Source organism: Emys orbicularis, chromosome 5 (genome assembly GCF_028017835.1).
Source record: "Emys orbicularis isolate rEmyOrb1 chromosome 5, rEmyOrb1.hap1, whole genome shotgun sequence".
NCBI classification, from domain to species: domain Eukaryota; kingdom Metazoa; phylum Chordata; order Testudines; family Emydidae; genus Emys; species Emys orbicularis.
The window spans coordinates 15870891-15894920 of NC_088687.1; the positions used below are offsets into that span (position 1 = coordinate 15870891).

General features: G+C 47.2%; 1 protein-coding gene across 1 annotated transcript in view; it reads left to right on the forward strand.

Moving 5' to 3' along the window:
- The window catches only part of FRAS1 (Fraser extracellular matrix complex subunit 1), a 200060-nt gene extending 176447 nt beyond the window's left edge, over positions 1-23613 (forward strand). Inside the window, exons 62-70 of the mRNA XM_065405125.1 lie at positions 554-768; positions 5339-5489; positions 7061-7168; positions 8997-9156; positions 10869-10985; positions 17285-17451; positions 17802-18007; positions 20716-20862; positions 23017-23613. Coding sequence (XP_065261197.1) covers positions 554-768; positions 5339-5489; positions 7061-7168; positions 8997-9156; positions 10869-10985; positions 17285-17451; positions 17802-18007; positions 20716-20862; positions 23017-23613 — 1868 coding nt within the window. The remainder of the gene's footprint in view (positions 1-553; positions 769-5338; positions 5490-7060; positions 7169-8996; positions 9157-10868; positions 10986-17284; positions 17452-17801; positions 18008-20715; positions 20863-23016) is intronic.
- The last annotated feature ends 417 nt before the right edge of the window (positions 23614-24030 follow it).

Here is a 24030-nt window from a genome sequence, read left to right on the forward strand (position 1 = left end):
CAAGGTACATAGTGAGTCCCTGTGCCTCATTCTGCTGTGTGGCACAGAAAGCAGCATCAGCAAACAAATCATGTGGAAGGGACGCCATGAGCCAAGGAAAAAATCCAAAACTTGTCTTTAAAAATTAGTTTAAGCTACCCTGGGACTGCAAACACTCTAATGCACACATCATAATTGTATGTTTATTGCATGGTGTCACTACAGGGCAGAGTTAAGGTTGTTTGGATGCCCTAACTGTGCGTTTTCATACCTTAACATGTTTGGATATTTTATAAGTTTAACCTTAGCCCTGAGTTTCCTGGCTTTGTAATGTTTTTTGTTTCTGGAATAAATGCAACATCCCTGTTACGTTTTTACCTTTCTGTTATTTATATGGACTCAGCCTTACCTCCAGTTTAACGTAGCGAAAAATGTCTCTAAGCAGTACTGTAATAAAAATCATCATCTCAGTATATATCCGATATCTCATCTGATAATTAAAATGTTATGTCAGTACCTAGGCCAGAGTTCCTTAATTCACAGAGATACATCTCCTTTTGTTTCCTAATTCCAGACGCGGGATTCCTGGATGAAGTGACCTATGACAGCATCGTTCTGGGTCCTGGATATGACCGTCCATACCAGTTTGATCCCACCGTGAGAGAACCAAAGACAATCCAGCTCTACAAACACCTCAATCTGAAGAGCTGCATTTGGACCTTTGATGCTTACTATGACATGACAGAATTAATCGATGTCTGTGGGGGATCTGTAACTGCTGACTTCCAGGTGAGGGTTCATTTCCATAAGACTTGGGCCCAATCCAGACTTCTTTACTCAGGCAGAAGTCCTGTAGCAGTAATATTGACTGGGCGTGCCTTCCATCCCATGGAATCAGTACACATTTGATTTTCCCCTGGCTGTTATTTAAGGTAGAATAGTACATCATGAAATGTTCTTGGCTCTTTTATTTTGATAAGCATGGTGTCGTTTTAATGATATTATTCCATGGTATGCTAGAGAATATACTGTAAATGGTGTAAGTGCAATAATGTATTGGTAATATGAAAATTCATGATTGTCTCTGCTATTAACTGTTTTAGACCAGATGCTCAGCTGGTGTAACTCAGGATTGAATTCAGTGGCTATATGTTGATTTGCACCTGCTGAGAATGTTGCCCTCTGTGAATAGTGGAGTGAGCTCACAGGAATTGTTTGAGGTTTCTCAAATGTGCAGATTAGCCCTGTGAAGCTCAGCAATATAAAATAATGGCTTGTGTGTATGAGCACCACTGCCCTCTACTGGTTGCAGTATGTATAACCAATATATTCTAGTATCAGAGGGGTAGCCGTGTTAGTCTGAATCTGTAAAAAGCAACAGAGGGTCCTGTTATTTAATATAATATTAAATATTTAATATTTAATATATTCTAATAACCCAGACTGGCTCGTTTAACTGTTCCTTCTACTGACTGAGCAAGCAGAGCTGCTCTTTTCATGCACCGAATAGAGACTTGCGTTTTTAGAGCTGAAATCATGATTCACAGTACCTCGTGCGAGAGTTAGCGTGTGTGTGTGGTTAGCTCATGTGCGCAGTTAGCGTATGTGGTGGAGCCCAGGTATTCTAACCGACACACATACCCGTATTTTCATGCACCGAATAGAGACTTGCGTTTTTAGAGCTGAAATCATGATTCACAGTACCTCGTGCGAGAGTTAGCGTGTGTGTGTGGTTAGCTCATGTGCGCAGTTAGCGTATGTGGTGGAGCCCAGGTATTCTAACCGACACACATACCCGTATTTTCATGCACCGAATAGAGACTTGCGTTTTTAGAGCTGAAATCATGATTCACAGTACCTCGTGCGAGAGTTAGCGTGTGTGTGTGGTTAGCTCATGTGCGCAGTTAGCGTATGTGGTGGAGCCCAGGTATTCTAACCGACACACATACCCGTATTTTCATGCACCGAATAGAGACTTGCGTTTTTAGAGCTGAAATCATGATTCACAGTACCTCGTGCGAGAGTTAGCGTGTGTGTGTGGTTAGCTCATGTGCGCAGTTCGCGTATGTGGTGGAGCCCAGGTATTCTAACCGACACACATACCCATACATTTATAATGCACACAGAGCTAGGGTACACGCATATAAAGATAAAGGCATGTTTGCAGACTCAGCTTTGACTAACACTAGTGTTTTCGGTGGGTGAGGAACAGCTTTGTATTTACACAATGTTCTTTCAGCAGAATAGGGGGAGGGAGGTATTTTTCATTTCTCAAATGCTAATCAGGAAAAGACAGTCTTTATTCACATTGGCAAACTCATTCATCATTTTAGTGACAGTTACTTTTATTCCAATAGTTTTTGAAAACCAGCAACGTTGGTGATGATCCACTGAGTTGTTGCCTTTATACGTGCTCATTTCATATATTAAAATCCAGTTATCAGGAGGTCTCGAATGGTTCGTAGGCTTTCAACTGACCCCCTGCACATCACCCGATTTGCCTGCTTGAGACAATTACAGAGAGATTTTTAACAGCAATAAGAGCTGACCTAACTCTGTTCCCATTTAAGTCAATGGATCAATTACCATTGACTTCAGAGAGAGCAGAGAGAGGCCAACATTGCGCATTTATCAAAATCCTGGCTTTGATAATTAGAAATGCTACTTATTTCTTTATCATGCAAATCAAGAAAACTATTTGTCTGTTAAACTCTTGTCAAACTTTTTTTAATCTGTAAGTATTTTCTTACTACCTGAAAATCTTAAATAAGATTCTAGACAAATTACAATATTTGCTTTTTCAAAACATCTGCTGCAATCAATGCTTCAAGCACTTGAAAAAGAGCTTTCATCAACTCCACCTGTGTACATTTGCCTCCGTACTATGAATTGGTAAACAAAGAAAAATACCTATTTAACCCTACACTAGAATGGCAGAGTGTGCAAGAAGATGTACTGTGAGGAGAGAAAAAATGGCTTTGTGTAAAGATACAATATATGAAATGGGCATGTGTAAAGATAGGTATAATATGATAGCTTTATACCTTGCCCATTTCATATACAAAAATCCAGTTACCAGGGTGTCTTGTATGGTTTGTAGGCACACTATAATTATCTGTGCTCCAAGAGGGAGGACTAGACAAGTTTCCCTCCTCCCAACCATACTTGTTCATTAATCAGCAATAATCATAGAAATGCAGGACTAGAAGGGACCTCAGAAAATCATCTAGTCCAGTCCCCTGCACTGAGGCAAGATTAAGTGTTATCTAGATCAGCTTTTCTCAAACTAGGGTCTGCGGACCCCTGGGGGTATCCAGGCCCCACTGATCAACTCCTCCTCCTCCCTCCCTCAACTCCTCCCCTTCCCTCCCAGTGCCTCCTGCACGCTAAAAGTCTGGTGGTACAGCGAGGTGAAGGTAGGCTTCCTACCTGCCCCGGCTCTGCACTGCTCCCAGAAGCGGCCAGCAGGTCCCTGAAGCCCGGGAGGGGGGCAGGGGGCCTCTGTGCGCTGCCCCCGCCCTGAGCACTGACGCTGCAGCTCCCGTTGGCCAGGAACTGTGGCCAATGGGAGCTGCGGGGGCAGTGCCTGCGGGCAGGGGCAGCGTGCGGAGACCCCCTGGCCCTCTGCCTAGGAGTCACTGCCAGAGGGATGTGACAGTTGTTTCTGGGACCCGCCCGAGATAAGTGCCACCCAGCTGGAGCCCTCACCCCCTCCTGCACCCCAACTCCCTGCCCCAGCTCAGAGCCTCCTCCTACACTCCCACCCAGAGCCCACACCCCTCCCTCCCTCCCTCCCCCGAACCCCCTGCCCCAGCCCAGAGCCTGCACCCAAACTCCCTCCCAGACCCCTCATCCCCTCCCACTCCCAAACTCCCTCACAGAGCCCGCACCCCTCCCTCCCTCCCTCCCTCCCTCCCCCGAACCCCCTGCCCCAGCCCAGAGCCTGCACCCAAACTCCCTCCCAGACCCCTCATCCTCTCCCACTCCCAAACTCCCTCACAGACCGCTCATCCCCTCCCACTCCCAAACTCCCTCACAGAGCCCGCACCCCTCCCTCCCTCCCCCGAACCCCCTGCCCCAGCCCAGAGCCTGCACCCAAACTCCCTCCCAGACCCCTCATCCTCTCCCACTCCCAAACTCCCTCACAGAGCCCGCACCCTGCATCCACTCCTGTACCCCAACCCCTGCCCCAGCCTGGTGAAAGTGAGGGAGGGTGAGGGAGAGTGAGCGATGGAGGGAGGATGGATGGAGTGAGCAGGGGTGGGGCCTCCGAAGGGGTGGGGTAAGGGCTGAACGGGGGGGGTGTCTTGGGGGTCCCTGAAAATTTTTAAATCAAAATGAGGGTCCTGGGATTGCTAAAGTTTGAGAACCGCTGATCTAGACCATCCTTGACAGGTGTTTGTCCAACCTCTTCTTAAAAACCTCTAATGACAGAGAGGCCACAGCACCCCTAGATAATTTGTTCCAGTGCTTAACCACCCGTAGGAAGTTTTTGCTAATGTTTAATCTAGATCTCCCTTGCTGCAATTTAAGTCCATTGCTTCTTGTCCTGTCCTTACTGGATAAGGAGATCAATGTATCACTCTCCTCTTTATAACAACCTTTTATGTATTTGAAGACTGTTTTCATGTCCCCCTCAGTCCTCTTTTCCAGACTAAACACAGTTTTTTCAATCTTTCCTTATAATGTCATATTTTCTAGCCCTTTAATCATTTTTGTTGCTCTTTTCTGGATTTTCTCCGACTTGTCCACATCTTTCCTGAAATGTGGTGCCCAGAACTGGCCATAATACTCCAGTTGAGGCCTTATCAGTGCTGAGTAGAGTAGAAGAATTACTGCTTGTGTCTTGCTTACAAGATCCTGCTAATGCATCCCAGAATGATGTTTGCTTTTTTTGCAGCAGCATTACATTGTTGACTCGTATTTAGTTTGCGATCCACTATAACCTCCAGATCCTTTTCTGCAGTACTCCTGCCTAGGCAGTCATTTCCCATTTTGTATTTCTGCAGTTGATTATTCCTAATGTATGACCCTTGGGGTGGGGTGGGGGAAGCAAGACCTTACAATGCCTTAGAAATACTGCATCCTTCCCTTTGTACATCCTACATGTAGGACATCCATGATTTTCCTTGTGGAAAGAGGTAGCTTGTCATCCACGTGACACAAGATCCAAACCTATGGGAGAAGAATTCTATGAAAGCTGCTCTGACTTTTTGCTATTTCTGGGGCAGAATCTGAACTGCTCTGAGTGTATAGGGTTTACTAGTTACAGTAAATCTACAAAGCATTATTATGAACTGGTGCCAGTATCTTTCACCCCCCCCAAAACTCCATAACCATCTTTTTGTTTGATTGACAGGTGCGAGATTCTGCCCAGTCCTTCCTGACAGTCCATGTCCCTCTCTATGTGTCCTACATTTATGTGACCGCACCAAGAGGCTGGGCTTCTCTTGAACATCACACAGAGATGGAATTTTCCTTCTTCTACGACACTGTTCTCTGGAGAACAGGTAAACTGACACATTTTTCCTCTTTTCGCAACTGTTACTGCAGTCTTCACTTTGGGCACAACTTGCTGAAGCACATGGGAGTTCTGTCTGAGTTAGGACAAATGGGATCAGACCCTTAAATTGTAAATATTTAGCAAGGAGAGTCATCCTTCACCTTCTAAGCTCTGTCCGTTAACAAATGAAACTGCCTTCACTGAGTCATAGACATTGTAGCTGGAAAAGACCTATTGGGTCATCTAGCCCTTTCACTGTCCTGGCAAGATTGTTCACTGGGATATACTTTTTAGTGCTTTCTCCAGCTCTCTTTGAAATTATTCAAATGTTGGTGCTTCCTACCACAGTCTGACAGGACTCACCATTTGGAATTTTTTCCCAATAGTTGGTCCAAACCGACTTTTGTTCAGTTACTGTCAGGTATAAACTCTGCACAGTGTCTCTCCTTTTTTGATGATTACACCAAAGAACCAGCTTGTGTGTGAGTCCATCCTTTCTATTTAGTCAAGCTGTCCGTATTCCTTGTAATTTCCCTCCCGTTTCCCCCCTCCTTGAACCCTGGGCTTGTTGTGAGTAGGCCAAGAATTCTGTTTTGCTAAACATATTGAGGTTTCAGAATCTGTTTTCATTCTGCGCCAGAACAAAACCAAGAGTTTTCTAAAAAAAAATTTTAAAACCCATGAGAGCACGTGCCACTGCAGAATAGCCAGTGCTCTGAATTAAGCTGAGCAGAGACTTGTATCTGCGTCTCCCACATCCCAGGTGAGTGCTCTAACCACGGGACTACAGGGTCTTCTGGGCTGTGTCTCTCATTTTGACCAGAAAGTCCATCCTGATGTGTTTAGACAAATAGGAATTTTCCAATTCATCCAAAGTTCCCTCTAATTTTTTACATCCACGTGCAGAATGAATTTTGTTATGTGCACCAATATGGAGGTGATGTGTGGCGGGGGTGGGGCCGAGGGGGTTCGGAGTGTGGTAGGGGGCTCAGGGTTGGGGTACGAGTGGTATGGGCTCTGGCTAGGGATGCGGGCGGTGGGGTGGGAGATGAGGGGTTTGGGGTGCAGGAGGAGGCTCAGGGTTGGAGCAGAGGGTTGGGGTGCAGGGGCTGCAGGCTCTGGGGTGGGGCCGGGGATGAGGAGTTTGGAGTGCAGGCTATCCCAGGACTGCAGCAGGGAGAGAGGACTCTTGCGCGCGCGGCGGCAGCCCAGGGCTGGAGGAGAGGCACCCCTCCCCGGCTGCGGCAGCTCCGAGGCTGGGGCCAGGGGAGAAGTGCCTCTCCCAGTCTGCGCAACCCTTGATAGCCTGCTGTGTGGCCACATAGCTTAGAGGTAACTTAGGTTTCATCAATAAATTCCCGACCAGCTGAAGCTGAGGCCCCAACCCTGCAGCCCTCCCAGGAGTAGTCTTGCTACTCACATTGAGTAAGAGCTGCAAGGATTGGGCCCTGGCTGTGTATTGTCAGATTCTCTACCTCTGGAATTCATTCTGGTGGTGTGAATTCGTTCATTGCAAGCAGATGTTCTAGACAGTCCCCTTGCTGTTACATTCACTTTCTCCTCAATATGCCCATGCAGGGATTCAGACAGACAGCGTTCTCTCCGCCAGGCTGCAGATAATAAGGATCTACATCCGAGAGGATGGCCGGCTGGTTATTGAGTTCAAGACCCATGCCAAATTCAGAGGTAAGAGTGTCAGCTTTGATTTGGAACATCATACAAATATTGCTTGGTCCTGAGGACAGTGATGATAAAGTTCTAGGATTGTTGTATATGGCTGAGGGCAATGTTCACGTTCAAAGAATTTATTTATTTTTACCCAAAGGCCAATTTGCTTTTCTGCTGTTACCCTCTTAGCTGGTTGCTGTTTGTTTGATTCATTCCCTGGGTTTATCTGCACCATAATTCACCTGTATTGGGAAGGACTTGTGGAATTCTGTCTGCCTTACTCCTTTTCCGCTTGTTCCTGCCCAGGGCAGGCCAGCTGTGCTCTCTGCCTTCAGGAGCCAATGCTCTAAGGAACAGGAAACCAGAGCAAGCCTAGTTTAATGCCAGGTATTGGGGACTCCCGACACCAGCAGTGAAAGTGTCGGCATTAATGGTAGGCAGCTGGATGGAGTGAGGTTCCTATACTCCAGAGTTTGCTGGCTGCCCTTAGTGTCAGCTGGTCTTTGCAGAAGACTACTTTTGTCATGGCCGTGTCTAAATGAATGACTTTCTGAAATCCTTTGATTGTTGCTCTAGCACAGACATGGGCAAACTACAGCCTGCGGGCCACATCCGGCCCACGGGACCATCCTGCCCGGCCCCTGAGCTCCGGGCCGGGGAGGCTAGCCCCCGGCCCCCCTCCCCCGCAGCCCTACCTCACCGTGCCGTGGGCGCGCGCTGGGCAGGAGAGCAGGGAGGGAGGCTCACCCGCAGCCTCCGGGGAGCAGGCAGGCGGTGCGGGTGGCGGGAACGCGGGCGGAGGACTCGGGAGGAGCAGGGGCAGCCGCGCAGCCGGAGAGAAGCGGCGGTTTCCCCTTCAACGTGCCGCTTCTCTCTGGCCGGCTGCGCAGCCGCCCGGCGTCCTCCTGAGAGAAGCGGCGCTTTGAAGGGGAAACCGCCGCTTCTTTCCGGCTGCGCGGCTGCCCCTGCTCCTCCGCCCGCGTTCGCAGGGACGCATTCGGAGGAGGGCTTGGGGGGAGGGGGGTTCGATAGGGGGTGGGGTCCTGGGGGGCCAGTTAGGGGCAGGGCGTCCTGGGAGGGGGTGGTCAGGGGACAAGGAGTGGGGGGGTTGGATAGGGTGTGGGGTCCTGGGGGGTCTGTCAGGGGGCGGGGGTGTGGATAGGGGTCAGGGCAGTCAGGGGACAGGGAGCAGGAGGGGTTGGATAGGAGGTGGCGTTCCAGGGGGGCAGTTAGGGGACAAGGAGCAGGGGGGGTTGGATAGGGGTGTTGGGGTCCCAGGGGGGCGGTTAGGGACAGAGGTCCCCGGAGGGGGCAGTTAGGAGACAAGGAGCGGGGGGGGGGAGGTTTGGATGGATTGGGGGTTCTGAGGGGGGCAGTCGGGGCGGGAAGTGGGAGGGGGTGGATATGGGGCGGGGACCAGGCTGTTTGGGGAGGCACAGCCTTCCCTACCCGGCCCTCCATACAGTTTTGGAACCCCAATGTGGCCCTCAGTCAAAAAGTTTGCCCACCACTGCAGTACCATCATGGCTAGCAACAGTGGGAATGCTACTGTACGTCAGCTGCCAGTGTTTTACCATTGTGTTGTTTGTAAATCTTTCTTAGGGCAGGCTTAATCCTGACTCACACAAGTTACCATTACTCACCTGAGTTATCCCACTGAGTTCCAAGTTCTTGAGATCCAAGGTTGGACCTTTTCCTATTTTGTTTTATTTTAAACCTTCAATGGAACATTAGATATTCTACTGATCACCTCTCCAGCATGTGACTTCAAGACAAGTTTGCAAGAAGGCTAGATACAGGTAAAAATATGTCTTTCTAGGTGATGTATTTGTATTTCTCCATACAGGGCATTTTGTGATGGAGCACCACACTCTGCCAGATGTGAAGTCTTTTATAATGACTCCAGACCACCTAGGAGGGATTGAGTTCGATCTGCAGCTTTTGTGGAGTGCACAGACTTTTGACTCCCCGTATCAGCTGTGGAGGGCAACCAGCTCCTATAACAGGTGAGGAAGAAGGACCGTGGGTACAGTTGGCTTTATAGCTTCCATCAGCAGAATGGTGTTCGTGCATGCTGACAATGCCAGTCTTAACAGCATCCTGGAGCGAAATGTCCAGTTCAGTCATACTAGCACTTAATTTCTCTCTCTGCTGTTATGGCATTAGCCACTAGCATGAAACTTTATTTCTGTTTATCTCCTGGGTGGCCTTGATAAATCCTCTAATCTGTTTGGATCTTGCATAAGCAGAAAGGCTCTTTTGGGCATAGGATATAAGAATGGAGGTAGAATAAGTGAATGGCAACAGTCTCATCTGTTCGATGTCCTGAACACATGATCAGGGCTTTTTTTTATATATATATATATGCTTATAAATTTTTTATTCTCCAAGAACTTCTCACCGTATTAACAGCCTATCGTTTGTAGGGGCTTGGTAATGGGATATGGAGTCTTTGGGCCTGATTTTCGGTTGCTTTGCCCCTGTGTAACTCTGGGGTAAATGACTGCCCAAGGTGCAAGGCAACTGAGAATAAGGTTTCCATTCACTTCTATGGCAACAGCTGAATTAAACCCTGGTTGGTGGGTAGCCCCTAATTTTGTTATTAATCTGGTGGCTCCTTTGTCTTCCTCCTCCAGCTATGCTCTGTATCATCTTATATAAATGACACCTCTTCAAAACCCCTCCTTCTCTTTATCCAGTTGCCTCCTCTCCTCTTCTCGGTGTCCTATCTTCTGTTTGTTTACCTGAAATTGTAGGCCCTTTACAGCAGGGAATGTGTCTTACCTAGGGGTCTGATTCTGATACCCTCACTCAATGGAACTACTTGTAGAATGAAATCCCTTTACTCAGCCAGTAAAGTAGTATTCGAATCTGGCCCTATGTTAGTAAGCACTATATACCTTTATGGCAGTACCTATATGGTTCCTCATAACAAGGATTGTTGGTGGCCTATGTAAAATGGATTCAGTGGCCTCAAGTCCAGTCATCAGTATCTGCCTGGTGGACAGACTCAACAAAGGGAGCTAGAATCGAATGGCCTATGGAACCTGCATTACCTCAAGGGTTTGAGAGGAGGCACATAGGAGGGCAGCTTTCACTGCTACAGCCGACGCTGTATCCGTCATGTGAGTAAAGGAAGAGCTTAATCTCCAGGGCTGTCAATCCAGTTCCTTTCAAGTGTACTGAATTCATTTTTGGGAGGAGGGACAAAACATCTGTGTAAGTAGCATGGAGGTATTGGTAGTGACTTCATTCCTAAGGGCGCATTGAGATTTGCGCTTTAAAGCAGGATTTCAATCCCTGTGTTTCACAGTTTAATTAAAATTAAGGCTGTCCTTGATAGGAGTACTTACGCTATGATCCAGAAATATCTTCATTCACTCTGCTTTTCTTGCTATCATTTCAGTAAATGATCCCATGTCTCTCATCCACCTGTGTTCGTGCTCACAGGCAAACAGAGCATCTTTAAACATTGTGGACCAAATTCTCATCCCTGCTGTAACTCCACTGGAATTGATGGACTTACACCTGGTGGTGGTGGTTCAAAACTTTTATCTTCAGTATTAGAATAGTGCAACATGCATGGATAATCATTTGTACTAATGAGAAAATGCTGGATGCAAAAAGCTATGCAACTGCCCATCTGATAAATGTTTCCAGGCAGGTAAACAACTCCCAGATTAATACGGTAACCATGGCATCTCCCATCTGTTTCCAGGAAGGACTATTCTGGAGAGTACACAATCTACTTAATCCCTTGTACTGTGCAGCCCACGCAGCCGTGGATTGACCCAGGAGACAAGCCATTGGCGTGTACTGCTCATGCCCCAGAAAGGTGAGTAGAGGCGCTAGTCTCCTGTTTCACTGCTCACTCAGACCCCAAGGCCTGCGTTCAGAGTTGGTACAAATGGGTTAACCTCAAGGGAGTGGAGCGTATGAGTAACTGATAGTTTGTGGAGTTGAAAATGAAGAACCCTCCAATGAAAGAGATTGAAATGTGTGGATATAGGAATGAAGAATAGTTATATTGAGATGTAAATGTGGTTGGGGTACACAAATTTCATAGATATTAAAGAAAGCCACACACAAACAGAAGGTGTGCAGTGGAATATGCCCCCAGAGGAGGTGGTGCAGGGTACACAGCACCACAAGCTGAAATGGCTTAGATAACAGTGTTGACTTTGTGCTAGCTTTACAAGGAAGTGGTCTGTCTGCTTGCATCATTTGCATGGACACAGCAGGCATCTGACATGAGCTATAACAACAGCAGAAACGAGAGGGGAGAAAACTCTCTATTGGCTTTGGATTCTAGCAGTGAATGAGATTGTCCTCCATCAAAATAGTAGAACAGGGCTCCCTCAACATTAAATCTATAGTTTGACTGGAGCCCCTCAGAACGGTTTGTAACACGGCTAATTTCACTACGTCTGAGCACTTGGTTCGGATGTCAGCAAAAAATGACAGGGGAAAGCATGATCTCTTTTTGTTTCCTTTTGCTTCTGTCAAAGACAATCTGTGGAGTTACATAGGCCTGATCGTCACAGGGGCTGAATATCAGTGGCTCCAGTGGGAGCTGCAGTACTCAGGACAACTGAAAATCAGAACCACGTTGTTCTTGTTCTCCTTTTGGGGTGAAGTTCACTGCCCCCGCCCACATACACTCAGACAGAATAACTGGGCTGCGTGCGGGGTACTAAGCAGGAGTTGGGTTGTGGAAGATGAAATTTACTGTCTTAATCTCTGGCTCTTTTTTGATCGCTACTAAAGGTGGGTTAGTGGCCACTGTCTTTCTCCATCCCTTATGGGGCATTTGGGTATATGAAACTCACGCTCGTTCCCTTGGCCTGCCTGCAAACCCCAGATCAATGCTGGTTTAGTCAGTCCCAGTTCCGGGGCTTGCAGGTGATGCAGAAGCCCACAACTAATCTGCCTGCTCCCCCCCCCGAACAGAAGTTGATCCAGTAAAAGATATTACTTCACCCACCTTGCGTCTCTGCTCCCCACTGGACAGCCCTGCCCCTAGGCTTAAATAGTGTGCAGTAGCCCTCTTCAACTGAGAAAATTTCACTCTTGATGCATAGCCTTTATACCAGGCAACAGCTATTTGTTATTAATGAGTGTTGTGCCCCATATGCTCCAGTTTGAGCATATAAACAGTAGGAAATAAAGCTCCAAAGTGTCAAACAATAGTACCACAGCTGCTGGGTTCTTCTATAGACTCCCATGCTCTCAGCAGATGCTGCATCTCTGGAGGAAAACGCTGACTTATGACAGCTGCAGCTCAGGGGAAGATAGGGATCTAACGTCTAGTCTACACACAGGTTTTGTAGAACTGTGTTGGTTAGAGGGTGCGATTTTCACTCTAGTGTAGATGGCAATAAGCTAAACCAGCATAAGTACCTTTATATCAGTATAACTGGGTCCATTCTAGGATGGTGTGTACCAATTTCACTATATGGGGATGTTTAAAGCGGCATAACTTACGTGTGTGGACAAGTCCAAGCTGCATTTCCTTCTTTTCTTTCTGAGTGCTTGCGCATGTCCATTCCATATTAGGGGTGTGTGCTTGTGGATCCCAGTACAGTCTCCTTAGGGGGTGCCAGAGCCCATCCCCTGGAGTGGCGCCCGCATGGCGCGGTATAAGGGGTGTGGCCGGCTCCCCCCACCCTCATTTCCTTCTTGCCACCAGTGACGGTGCTGGAACATCTGCTGCTTCAGCTAGCCTTGTTTCATTTTCTGTTCTTGTGAACTTTGAAAACCTGTAGTATAGTTGTGTATCGTTAGTGGTTTCTTAGTTACCCTTAGTAGTAGTTCTCAACTTTTCGTGAGTCCCAAACGGGACTCAGCCAGGGGACGGGGCATGCCCTGGTCCCCAGGCTTTACGCCCTGCAAACGGCTGATGCCCATCAGCGATCCACATACCAGCTGCCTAAGGTGCTTAGGCGAAGGGCACAGCAATGACAAGTGCCATATCTGCAAGTCCTTTAAACCTAGGACGAAGAAGGAGTTCAATATCCATCTGAAAGTGCTCCTAATGGAGTCGGCACTCACTCTGGCAATGGAGCAGCGGTTCGACTCTGCACCGAGCACCATGGCCTTCGTGCACAGTGCTCCGCCGGTGCCATCCATGAGCCGGCACCGATCCCACTCCACGGCTCTGGGGAAGAAGCCGAAAAAGACTGGGAGGGGAAGATCTCCTACCTCCCTTAAGGGACAGGAGAGGGCTGGGGGGTGAGTCACAACCCGTGCTAGGCAGCTCAACACCCCCTTCGGGAAGTCGGGCCCCAGCTCAAGTCAAGCAGTGCAGCTTGACCCATGCTTTGCCTGCGACCCTGGATAGCGGTGCAGGCCCTGGCCAGCGTCAGGTGCTGTCGACATCCGAAGCTCTTCGAGTGGCTCAGGAGATTCTGACGTTCCCGGTGCCGCCCACATTGGCTCCCGTGGTACCTCGGTCTTGGGGAAAACCCGCGTTGGGACCTATGCGTGTGTCCCAGCCTCAGCAGTACCGATCCACATCGAGAGGGACGTCCTGCCAGTGTTCACCCACCCGAAGCCGTCATGCCTCAGGACTGGAAAGGCAAGCTCAGCAGAGCCCTCTTCGGTCACCACACCAGGGGCACTGATCAAGAGACTAGAGGTGTACCTCGCCGGTAGATTGTCGCAGACCCTCTGAGGCATGCGCCACCCGACAAGAACTCTGGGAACGGCCCCGACCATCTTCAAGGGCCCGGGACTGATCCTGGGACCGATCGGACACCAGAGACCGCCGATCACTGGGCCATCATCGCCTGTCTCCAAGAAGGAGATCGCCCTTTTGGCAGTTAACCACAAGGAGAGGCAAGGACAACCTGGGGCCAACCCCAAAAATAAAGACTCGAGGAGGCTTGATCTCATTGGACGTAAGGTTTATTCGTCTTCTAGCCTTCAGCTGAGAGAGTGGCCAACCACCAAGCCGTCCTTGGCCGATATGACTTTAATATGTGGCAAGCCATGGCCAAGTTTGAAGGGTCACTTCCCAAGGCTTCCAAGGAGTTCCGAGTGATCCTCAATGAGGGCACAACTGCAGCCAGGGCAACCCTCCAGGCAGCGTCAGAGCTGCGGACGCTGCTGCCCGCACCATGGCTTCCGCTATCTCCATGCGGTGAGTTCTTGGCTGCTCCTCTCTGGGTTGTCCACCGAGGCTCAGCAGTCATTGCAGGATCTGCCCTTCGACAGCAGGGCCCTATTTACGGAGCAAACAGACAGCAAGTTGCATGGCCTCAAGGACTCCCGCACCAACCTGAAAACTCTGGGTCTCTACGTCCCAGCTCCGGCACGTAAGCGGTTCAAACCGCAGCAGCCTCAGGGCCAGCCTCATAAACAAGCCAAGGGTAACAAGCGCCGCCCGAGCCACTTGCCTCTACCCTCGGCACAGTCGGGCTCTACCCATAATAAGCAGGGGGCCAAACAGTTGTTTTGAGGGTGTACCTGAGGGCAACCTACCAAATTATTCCCTGGATCCATCTTTCCCAGTGTTCTTCAACTGCCTTTCCCCTTTCCTCCCGGCTGGGTCCTCAGCACAGTGGAAGGGGGTTATACCCTCCAGTTCCTTTCTCCCCCGCCCCCTTCTCATCCACCTTCCCCATCCCTCTTCAGGGACCCCTCTCACGAGAGTCTCTTCATGCAGGAGGTAAAGAGGTTGCTACAGCTGGGTGCGGTGGAAGATGTTCCTCTTGAGTACAGGAACCAGGGGTTCTATTCCCAGTACTTTTTAATCCCAAAGGTCCAGGGCGGTCTGCGGGCCATCCTGGACCTGCCAGACCTCAACAAGTATCTACAGAAGCTAAAGTTCCACATGGTCTCTTTGGTTCTATTATCTCCTCCCTGGATCCGAGAGACTGGTATGCTGCCCTCGACTTGAAGGACACATACTTCCACATAACAATCTTTCGAGGACACAGACACTTCCTCTGGTTTATGGTGGGGCCCCACCACTACCAGTTTATGGTCCTCCTGTTCGGCCTGGCAACAGCACCGAGAGTGTTTACCAAGTGCCTGTCAGTGGTGGCGGCTTACCTCAGGCGCCGGGGTATCCAGATCCACCCGTATCTCAATGACTGGCTCGTCAAGGGCGGCTCCAGATCTCAAGTCCAAAGGGTTGTTGCGGTGCTTCAAGCACTGTGCCACTCTCTGGGCCTACTGGTGAACAACAAAAAGTCAGTGTTAGTGCCAGTGCAGAGGATAAAGTTCATCGGAGTGGTCCTTGACTCGACCTGCGCCAGAGCGTTCCTGCTGCTGGAAAGATTCCACGCGATGGCAAACCTCATTGTGGAAATCTCAGCATTCCCTCTGCCTACAGCCAGGGTCTGCCTGTGCCTGCTGGGATACATGACAGCATGCACTTACGAGGTCCACCATGCCAGACTCCAGATGCAGCCCCTGCAACAATGGCTGGTGACGGTCTATTCCCAGCCCTGAGACTCCCTGGAGAAGATCGTTACCATTCCCCAGGCGATACTTACCTCGCTGTGATGGTGGACCGCTGGACAGTCCTGGAAGGGGTTCCATTCGACAACCCCGCTCACTCCATCAAGTTGGCGTCAGACACCTTGGACCTTGGACCCCAAGTAGACCTGTTCACTACCAGACAGAACAGGAAATGCCACCGGTTTTGTTCTCGACTGGGTCTTAGCAAGGACTCCCTCTCCGATACCTTCCTCCTGTCGTGGTCAGGGAGCCTGGTGTACTCTGTGATAAATGGGGGGGAGGAAGGGGTAGCTCCCTTTGATGGACAGCCAGTTAGCTGTAAAATCCCTCTTGGTAGCTGTTCTCTACTTGCTTTACCTGTAAAGGGTTAAAAAGTCCCCCAGGTAAAGAAAAGAAAGTGGGCACCTGACCAAAAGAGCCAATGGGAAGGTAGAACCTTCTAAAATTGGGAAGAAACTTTCCCTTTGTCTGCTGTTCTCTGGGCTGAAGGGACACGGAGCAGCAATGCTATAAGCAGAAATGCTGTGTAAGGTTTGAACCAGGTATGAACAAATTATTTTCCATACCTAGCAGGACTCACTGGGATAGGGAATGTTTAGGTAGACGCGATCAGGTTTATTTTTTTATTTTGGCCTGTGGATCTCCTCTGTGCTAACTCCAGATGCTTTTGTTTGCTTGTAATCTTTAAGTTGAACCTCCAAAAAAGCTATTTTGGGTGCTTAATTTTTGGAATTTATCTAGCAAAAGCCTAAGTTCCAAATGTATTTTCTTTTTCTTTTTAATAAAATTTACTTTTTTTAAGAACAGGATTGGATTTTTGGTGTCCTAAGAGGTTTGTGCCTATGTTGTTTAATTAGCCGGTGGCAACCGCTAATTTCCTTTGTTTTCTTTCTCAGCTCTTCCCCGGGGGGGTGGGGGGGTGAAAGGGCTTCAGGGTACCCCACAGGGAGGAATTCCCAAGTGCTCCTTCCTGGGCCTAAGGGGTTTTTTTTTGCATTTGGGTGGTAGCAGCGTTTACCAAGCCAAGGTCAGAGAAAAGTTGTAACCTTGGGAGTTTAATACAAGCCTGGAGTGGCCAGTATTAATTTTTAGAATCCTTGCGGGCCCCCACTTTCTGCACTCGAAGTGCCAGAGTGGGGATTCAGCCCTGACATACGCCTTCCCTCCAAGTCCACTCATCAGCAGGGCCCTGGCAAAGATCAAGAGAGACCAGGTGCAGGTTATCATGATTGCCCATGATCTCCTACCTGTGGCCCGTGAACTCCTACCCATCTCCAGGGGTACTGCTTTGGAGTCACCTAATATGGAACGGACATGAGCAAGCACTTGAAGAAGAAAAGACAGTTACCTTTTCGATAACTGGTGTTCTTCGAGATGTGTTGCTCATGTCCATTCCATGACCTGCCCTCCTTCCCCACTGTTGGAGTTTCCAGCAAGAAGGAACTGAGGGTGGGGGGAGCTGGCGGCGCCCTTTATACCACACCATGCGGGCGCCACTCCAGGGAGTGCCAGAGCCAGTCCCCTATGGATACTGCTGAGGGAAAAAATTCCGGCACCGGTGCATGTGATGAGCACACACACCTAATATGGAATGGACATGAGCACCACATCTCGAAGAACACCAGTTACGGAAAAGGTAACTGTCTTTTTTTCTCCTCCCAAATTTAGATTTTTGATCCCAATTGCCTTCCAGCAGACAAACCGCCCAGTTCCTGTCGTGTACTCTCTGAACACAGAGTTTCAGCTCTGTAACAATGAGAAAGTATTTTTGATGGATCCCACTAAATCTGAAATGTCTTTGGCAGAAATGGATTACAAAGGAGCTTTTTCAAAGGGTAAGACCTTTTCCTTCGCCTTGTTAATTTACTTTAGCTAAAGGGTCCATCCGTGCTGCCTCTATTATTGTGTAAGAGAAATGATGTGATATTGGAGATTCGTCTTGCCTATGTGAGCATGCTATGTTACAGAATCATGCTACAACCCTGTCAGACCATGACTATAACTGTTGTATAATACAGTCATACCACAATATGGCACCATCTACATAGGCAACTCTAAACCCTGTCATAATACTATTCCCCAGCCTGGTTGATTTGGCTGTGTAGGTGGTCTCTTTAGTCTTTCTGAATTGCTCCTCTTCCTCCCATGAATATAAATATGACTATTATTCTCTCAACCTTCTCAGGTCAAATCCTATATGGCCGTGTGCTTTGGAATCCTGAACAAAATCTAAATGCTGCCTACAAACTGCAGCTGGAAAAAGTCTATCTCTGTACTGGCAAGGATGGTTATGTGCCTTTCTTTGACCCTACTGGAACAATCTATAATGAGGGGCCACAGTATGGCTGTATTCAACCCAACAAGCACCTAAAACACAGATTTCTGCTACTGGTAGGTTGGACACTGGACAAAATTGTGACATGGAATTGTGGCAGCTGTGGAGTTGTGGGTAGTTATGTCAGGGCAGATTCTGGAACCATCTCTTTGCTAAACTGTGTGAGAATCCGTGACAGGAACACTTTGTATTTCTAATACTGCCTTTGGTCTGATAAAATTCCATGGAGAGCCAGTGAGGTTGAGCAAATCTCAAAGACACAGTTCACATCACAAAATTACTGACTGGAGATGGAGACAAAACTACTTTCTAACCCAGGTCAGGGGTGAGGCACAATGAGGCCCATTCCAAATGAGGAAAATGAGCCATTTGGCAAGCACAATAGCTAACACATCTTAAATAGCATGTTTTAAACAGCACCTCGTTTAGACAAGGGCAGTGACATTGAAACACACTTTAGCTTGTTGTGGGTAACACTACGGTCCCTGTGTTTAGCTAACGTGTTCGTGAAATGGCACCACGTTTTCCTAGCGTAGACAGGCCCTGACTGGAAGCTTGCCCAGCTGTTGGCCACACGGTGCACGTTCTGTGTCTAAAACAACCTCATGTTCTAGGGTTGTTGATCCAGCATCTTTCATGAGCATTAAATTCGCTTTCTCTTCTTCACAGACACCCTGTAACTTTTAAACCTAGGCTGTTTGTTTGATCCATAGCTCACATTTTTTAGTCTGCTCAATCACTCTCCTCGGGCCTTGTCTACACCAGGCTTTTTTGTCTCCAAGTTTGCAACATGATTCCCAGTGCAGGTAGACAGACAATAGCAGTGTGACAGTGGCAGATCAGGCTAGCCACCCGAGTATGTACCCAGGGATCAGGCAGGTTTGTACTAGGGTTGTTAGCCTGAGCTGCACACTTCAGTTTTCAGCGTGCTAGCTAAAGGGATCCCCTGGAGGCAGCCTTACACCTGTGTGCCTCAGTGCCAGCACTTGGGGAAGCCTCCCTTGCCTGGATACAAGGCCTTTCGGGCTCTTTTATGCCACTCTAGCCCCTTTATGCGGCATAAGTGGGCTGGAGCAGGGGTGAGGTTCTCACCTGTAGTGTAGACACACCTTGAGTTCTGTGTGCTTTCACTGAAATATTTGCCTATGATGCTGTCTGTATCCCACTTTTTCTTATATGTTCCTAATGCAAGTAGCAGCTTACTGCACAGCTATGTGAAAGGCAGGAGGGTGGGGGGTTTATAGCATATTAAATGTAAGTCCAAATCCTGTGGACCTTACCCATCGTTTCCTCACTCCTTATTCAGACACCTTCCCATTGGTCTGAGGACTAGGAAAAATGGAGGAAAGTCCTTGTGATTTGGACCTCATTTTTAATGTAGGAAGGGTTATACAAATATATTTGTAACAACAGCCCCCTCAGCATATAGAAGGACATTTCCTCCTCAATTTAACAAAAATCCTCTTTCCTGGTATGAAATAGTGACTAGTGCACATCACATGTTTAACTGTAAGTGCAGACTTTGAGTTTAACATTTCCCAGGGGCCTGGATGGCAGCCATGCTACCATTCCGCAGCATAATAAAAGGTACCCTTAGTATTCTGAGTAAATTTTCATGCATCTATATATTAGGCTGGTTACACTCAGCACTGGGGTGTTTAGTTTAATAAACCTAATCTAGGGATGATCTATTACAAACAAAATATCAAATGCTGTAAATCAAATTACAATTATAATTACACCTCTACCCTGATATAACGCGACCTGATCTAACATGAATTCGGATATAACGCGGTAAAGCAGTGCTCCGGGGGGGCGGGGCTGCGCACTCCGGCAGATCAAAGCAAGTTCGATATAACGCGGTTTCACCTATAACGCGGTAAGATTTTTTGGTCCTGAGGACAGCGTTATATCGGTGTATTTCCTATGCTGTGAAATGCACTATATTAAAAATTATTCTTTCCTAAGTCCTAGGAGTTGGCACTTTGCACAACCACTTGCATGGACTTGGGACTTGGGTTTGACTTTTGGCTGAGAGATGTGGGGCATTATTCTTGGACCTGGATTCTTGCTTCCCCTCTGAGAGATCTGCAGAGGTGACATGCTTAGCCTCAGGTGGCTGATGTATTGAGCCCCGCATGGATCTCAACACTGTATTAGGGCCTCAGTGTTCATTTTTATGTTTGATTGAGCACCGCTTGATGATGTCCTTTTTAGTGAAGTCCTCCCGAGTCTAGTTCAGCAGGGAATTGTTGGCTGTGGTTTGGTCTTTGCAGGAAGAAGGGAAGCTGAAGTAAGAAACTGGGAGAGTAGCAGGACTCTAACAGGAGCACAGAAGTTTCTCTCTGGGGAAAATAACGGCAACTGGATAATTTATGAAAAAAACTGGTTAAAATTTCTCTTGGGGAAAAAATGAAAGGAAAAAATTAGGAATAGGGACACATGTCTTTGGATTAGCACCAGGAGTTAAGGAAGGAGTGTGTTTTAAGGAAGCTTTTGACTCGAGAGGATGGCCTTTAGATGCACAAGAAGAGAGTGGAAGAGGGCCGTGCTGGGTCAGCATGGAAGGAGGCACAAAGACATGAGTGAGAGATGCTCTTCTTGTGTCCTTTTGCTGCTTCCTATAACACATTAACCAAAAAGTCAACTTTGACACATCTCAGTTGTCATGTAGCTGTTGGTTGCCAGTTTGTTACTAATGTATGTGTCACCCATAGTGTGTGGTCCCATTTCTTCAGTACATATTGCTTTCTGTAAATTCCAGGACCGAAACCAACCTGAAGTAACTGATAAGTACTTCCACGATGTACCTTTTGATGCCCACTTTGTCTCTGAATTGTCTGATTTCCACTTGGTGAGCAGCATGCCAGGAGTGGATGGATTTACTATGAAAGTGGATGCTCTCTACAAGGTGTGTTGCATGAGATGCACAGTACCACAAAACAAACTTTGTTATACAGACAGTCCAAGATACTTTGTGCTTTACAGACTCTAGGCCTGACCCTGCATGTATACAAGTCCAGCACACACTAGAGCAAGCCTTGCAGTGTTATCTAATTTTCTGTGGACAAAGGCAGCACATATTTCCTAGTGCCAGAAACACTCTTCAACAATTTAGGGCCCTAATTCTGTACTGGGATCCACTAGCACAAGTCTCTGTATCCATGCAGAGTCTCATTGAACCCAGCTCATAGTCACTTCCTTTAATGCTAATCTTCAGGTAGGAAGTGGATTCCAGAATTACAGCCCAGGGCCTTCGTGTTCAGTCTGTGAATGTGCTGAGTCCCTTTAACTGATCCTGAAGTCAGTAGGAATTTAGAGTACTTAGCAGTTCTCCTTGGATCAAACCACTCAGTTACAGAGGTGGAATTCCTAGAAGGTGGGTGCTGTCTCTGCACAGTTACCCAGCAAGATACGACTTAATGAGCAAGTCTAGAATATAGGTGAGACCTACATTGTCAACAGCTACATGAAGGAAGCTATCTATCAGTGGGTTTTACAGGAGCTGTATGTTAATCAATTTGAAGGTTCCTATTGACTCCAGTGCCCACTGATTCAGCTCCTTAGTCAGCACATGATCACACCTTTGCCATAGTGGGCTCTCGGACAAGGAACTTGCTCTTCCCTGAGATCCATCTCAGCTCACTCTAAAATCATCATATCTTAGAACCATAGACTAAGGTCAGAAGGGACCATTATTATCATCTAGTCTGACCTCCTGCACAATGCAGGCCATAGAATCTCACCCACCCACTCCTGTATCAAACCTATGTCTGAGCCACTGAAGTCCTCAAATCGTGGTTTAAAGACTTCAAGGTGCAGAGAATCTTCCAGCAAGTGACCCATGCCCCACGCTGCAGAGGAAGGCGAAAAACCCCCAGGGCCTCTGCCAATCATATGTTGGAACAAGAGGCATTAGATGGGAGAATTTTATAAATATGTATTATCTTCCCCTCCCCTACACTTTTCCCACATTTTCCCATTGAACTCAATTTGGATTTAGGGCTCCCCAGCACTCTTCAGGATCAGACCTTAAATTAGACAATGAATACTGTTCAGACAAACTCCAGCACATGAACTGGAGATCAGAAATTCAGTTCAGCTCCCCACCAACTCCCAGAACGGATTTATTTGTTTGACCTTTCCTAAGACAGTGCTGTATTTAGTTTTTAAAATATATTTGTAATTAAATATTTGTAATGACAGTTAGTTCTCCAAGCCATTCAGCAAAGAGTCTCTTTTAAAATAGTTATTATTTATGAATAATTTATTAGTATTATCATCATAGTTATCAGAGCTGGTCCAAAACAGTAAACAAATTTATAAAAACAGTTTTACTCTTCTTTCAAAAAAAAATGTGAAATGTTGATTAATTTTTTTCAAAAATCAAAAACTGTCAAACTTTCAGAAGTTAAAAATGGAAAAAATTATGAATTTTTGGGGGTCAGACAAATAATGTTGACACAAAAGGTCATTAAAAAAGGAAATTTTTTAAAAATCCAACCAGCTATGTATTATTATTATTTCTAGAACTGGACAGAACATTTAAAAATGATTAACACTGAAACAAAATATTGACACAATATTCTGGGCAATATTTGCCCCCATTTTTTGGTCAGCTCAAATTGTTAATATATTGCTGTTGGTCACCAAACTATGTGATAGTGTGATGGCTTCCATCGTGGTCAATGCACGGAGAACTGAATGGGCACTTCCAGAGCTAAAGCTACAGCTTGAACTAAAGCTCCCTGAGGACTGTAGGGTGACCAGATAGCAAGTGTGAAAAAATCGAGACAGGGGATGGGGGCTAATAGGTGCCTATGTAAGAAAAAGCTCCAAAAATCAGGACTGTCCCTATAAAATTGGGACATCTGGTCACCCTAGAGGACTGTAACAGACCCATATCATCTGTGAATCAGGCACAGACAGGCACCTATAACATGCACTTGTCCCTGGCTTATAGAGTAGCACTTTGCCCATTTCCATCTGCTTTGAACAGAATTCTAGCATCACTTTAGCTAAAGTCCCAGAGTAAAGTCTCTTGTGTGTATGTTCTGTCATAAAGGTGGAAGCTGGACACCAGTGGTACCTTCAGGTGATCTATATAATTGGCCCAGAAACCATTGCAGGGCCCCGTGTTCAACGGTCTCTCACTCACCACCTGAAACGCAGCCGCAGGGACCTGGTGGACAACAACGGCAGACTGATTCTGGATGACTCGTTGATCTATGACAATGAAGGCGACCAAGTCAAGAATGGCACCAACATGAAATCGCTGAGCCTGGAGGTTCAGGAAGCAGTAGCGGCTGCTTCCTTATCACAAACAGGGGCTTCCATAGGAAGTGCATTCGCTGCCATCATGCTGCTGCTGCTTGTGCTCCTGTTAGTTTGCTTCATAACCAGGAAATGTCGAAAGCAGAAGAAGAAGAAAAAGCCTGCCAAAGATCTCATGGAGGAATATCCTCTCAACACCAAGCTAGAAGTACCCAAGAAAAACACAGAAAGGGCAGAGAAGAACGTAAACAGACAATACTGCACTGTGAGGAATATCAATATATTAAGTGACAATGAGGGTGCCTACAAGGTCAAAGGTGCTAAGGTCAAACAAGTGAACTTAGAGGTCAAAGTTCACAACAATTTACATGATGGAACAGAAGTTTGAGAGTGCACATTTTTTTGTAAAAGCTTTTTATAAACTGTAAAAAAAAAAATTAAAAATTTACTGGTATTTTTATAATCTGGTGGAAAAGGGAAGAATATAGCTTTGAGTGGTGGACAGCAATGCATCCTCCCATGCTTCAACTCACAACTGAGCTACCTCATTCAAAGCAGGATTGTGTGACACACCCAGGGCAGAAAACATTGAAACTTTCATGTGGTATCTCTACCAACACTCAGTTCTATTTTACGCTGTACTGCTTTCATAACAGGATTCCTGGCAGCCAAATATTTACGTAAGCTCTACAGTGATTCTAATAAGAACAGTTCATTCTAATGGGGTTTAATAATGCTGGAAGATCAACAGGCCAGTGCAGTATCCTTAGATCAGACACAGTGTTTAGCAAAGATCCTTAGAAGA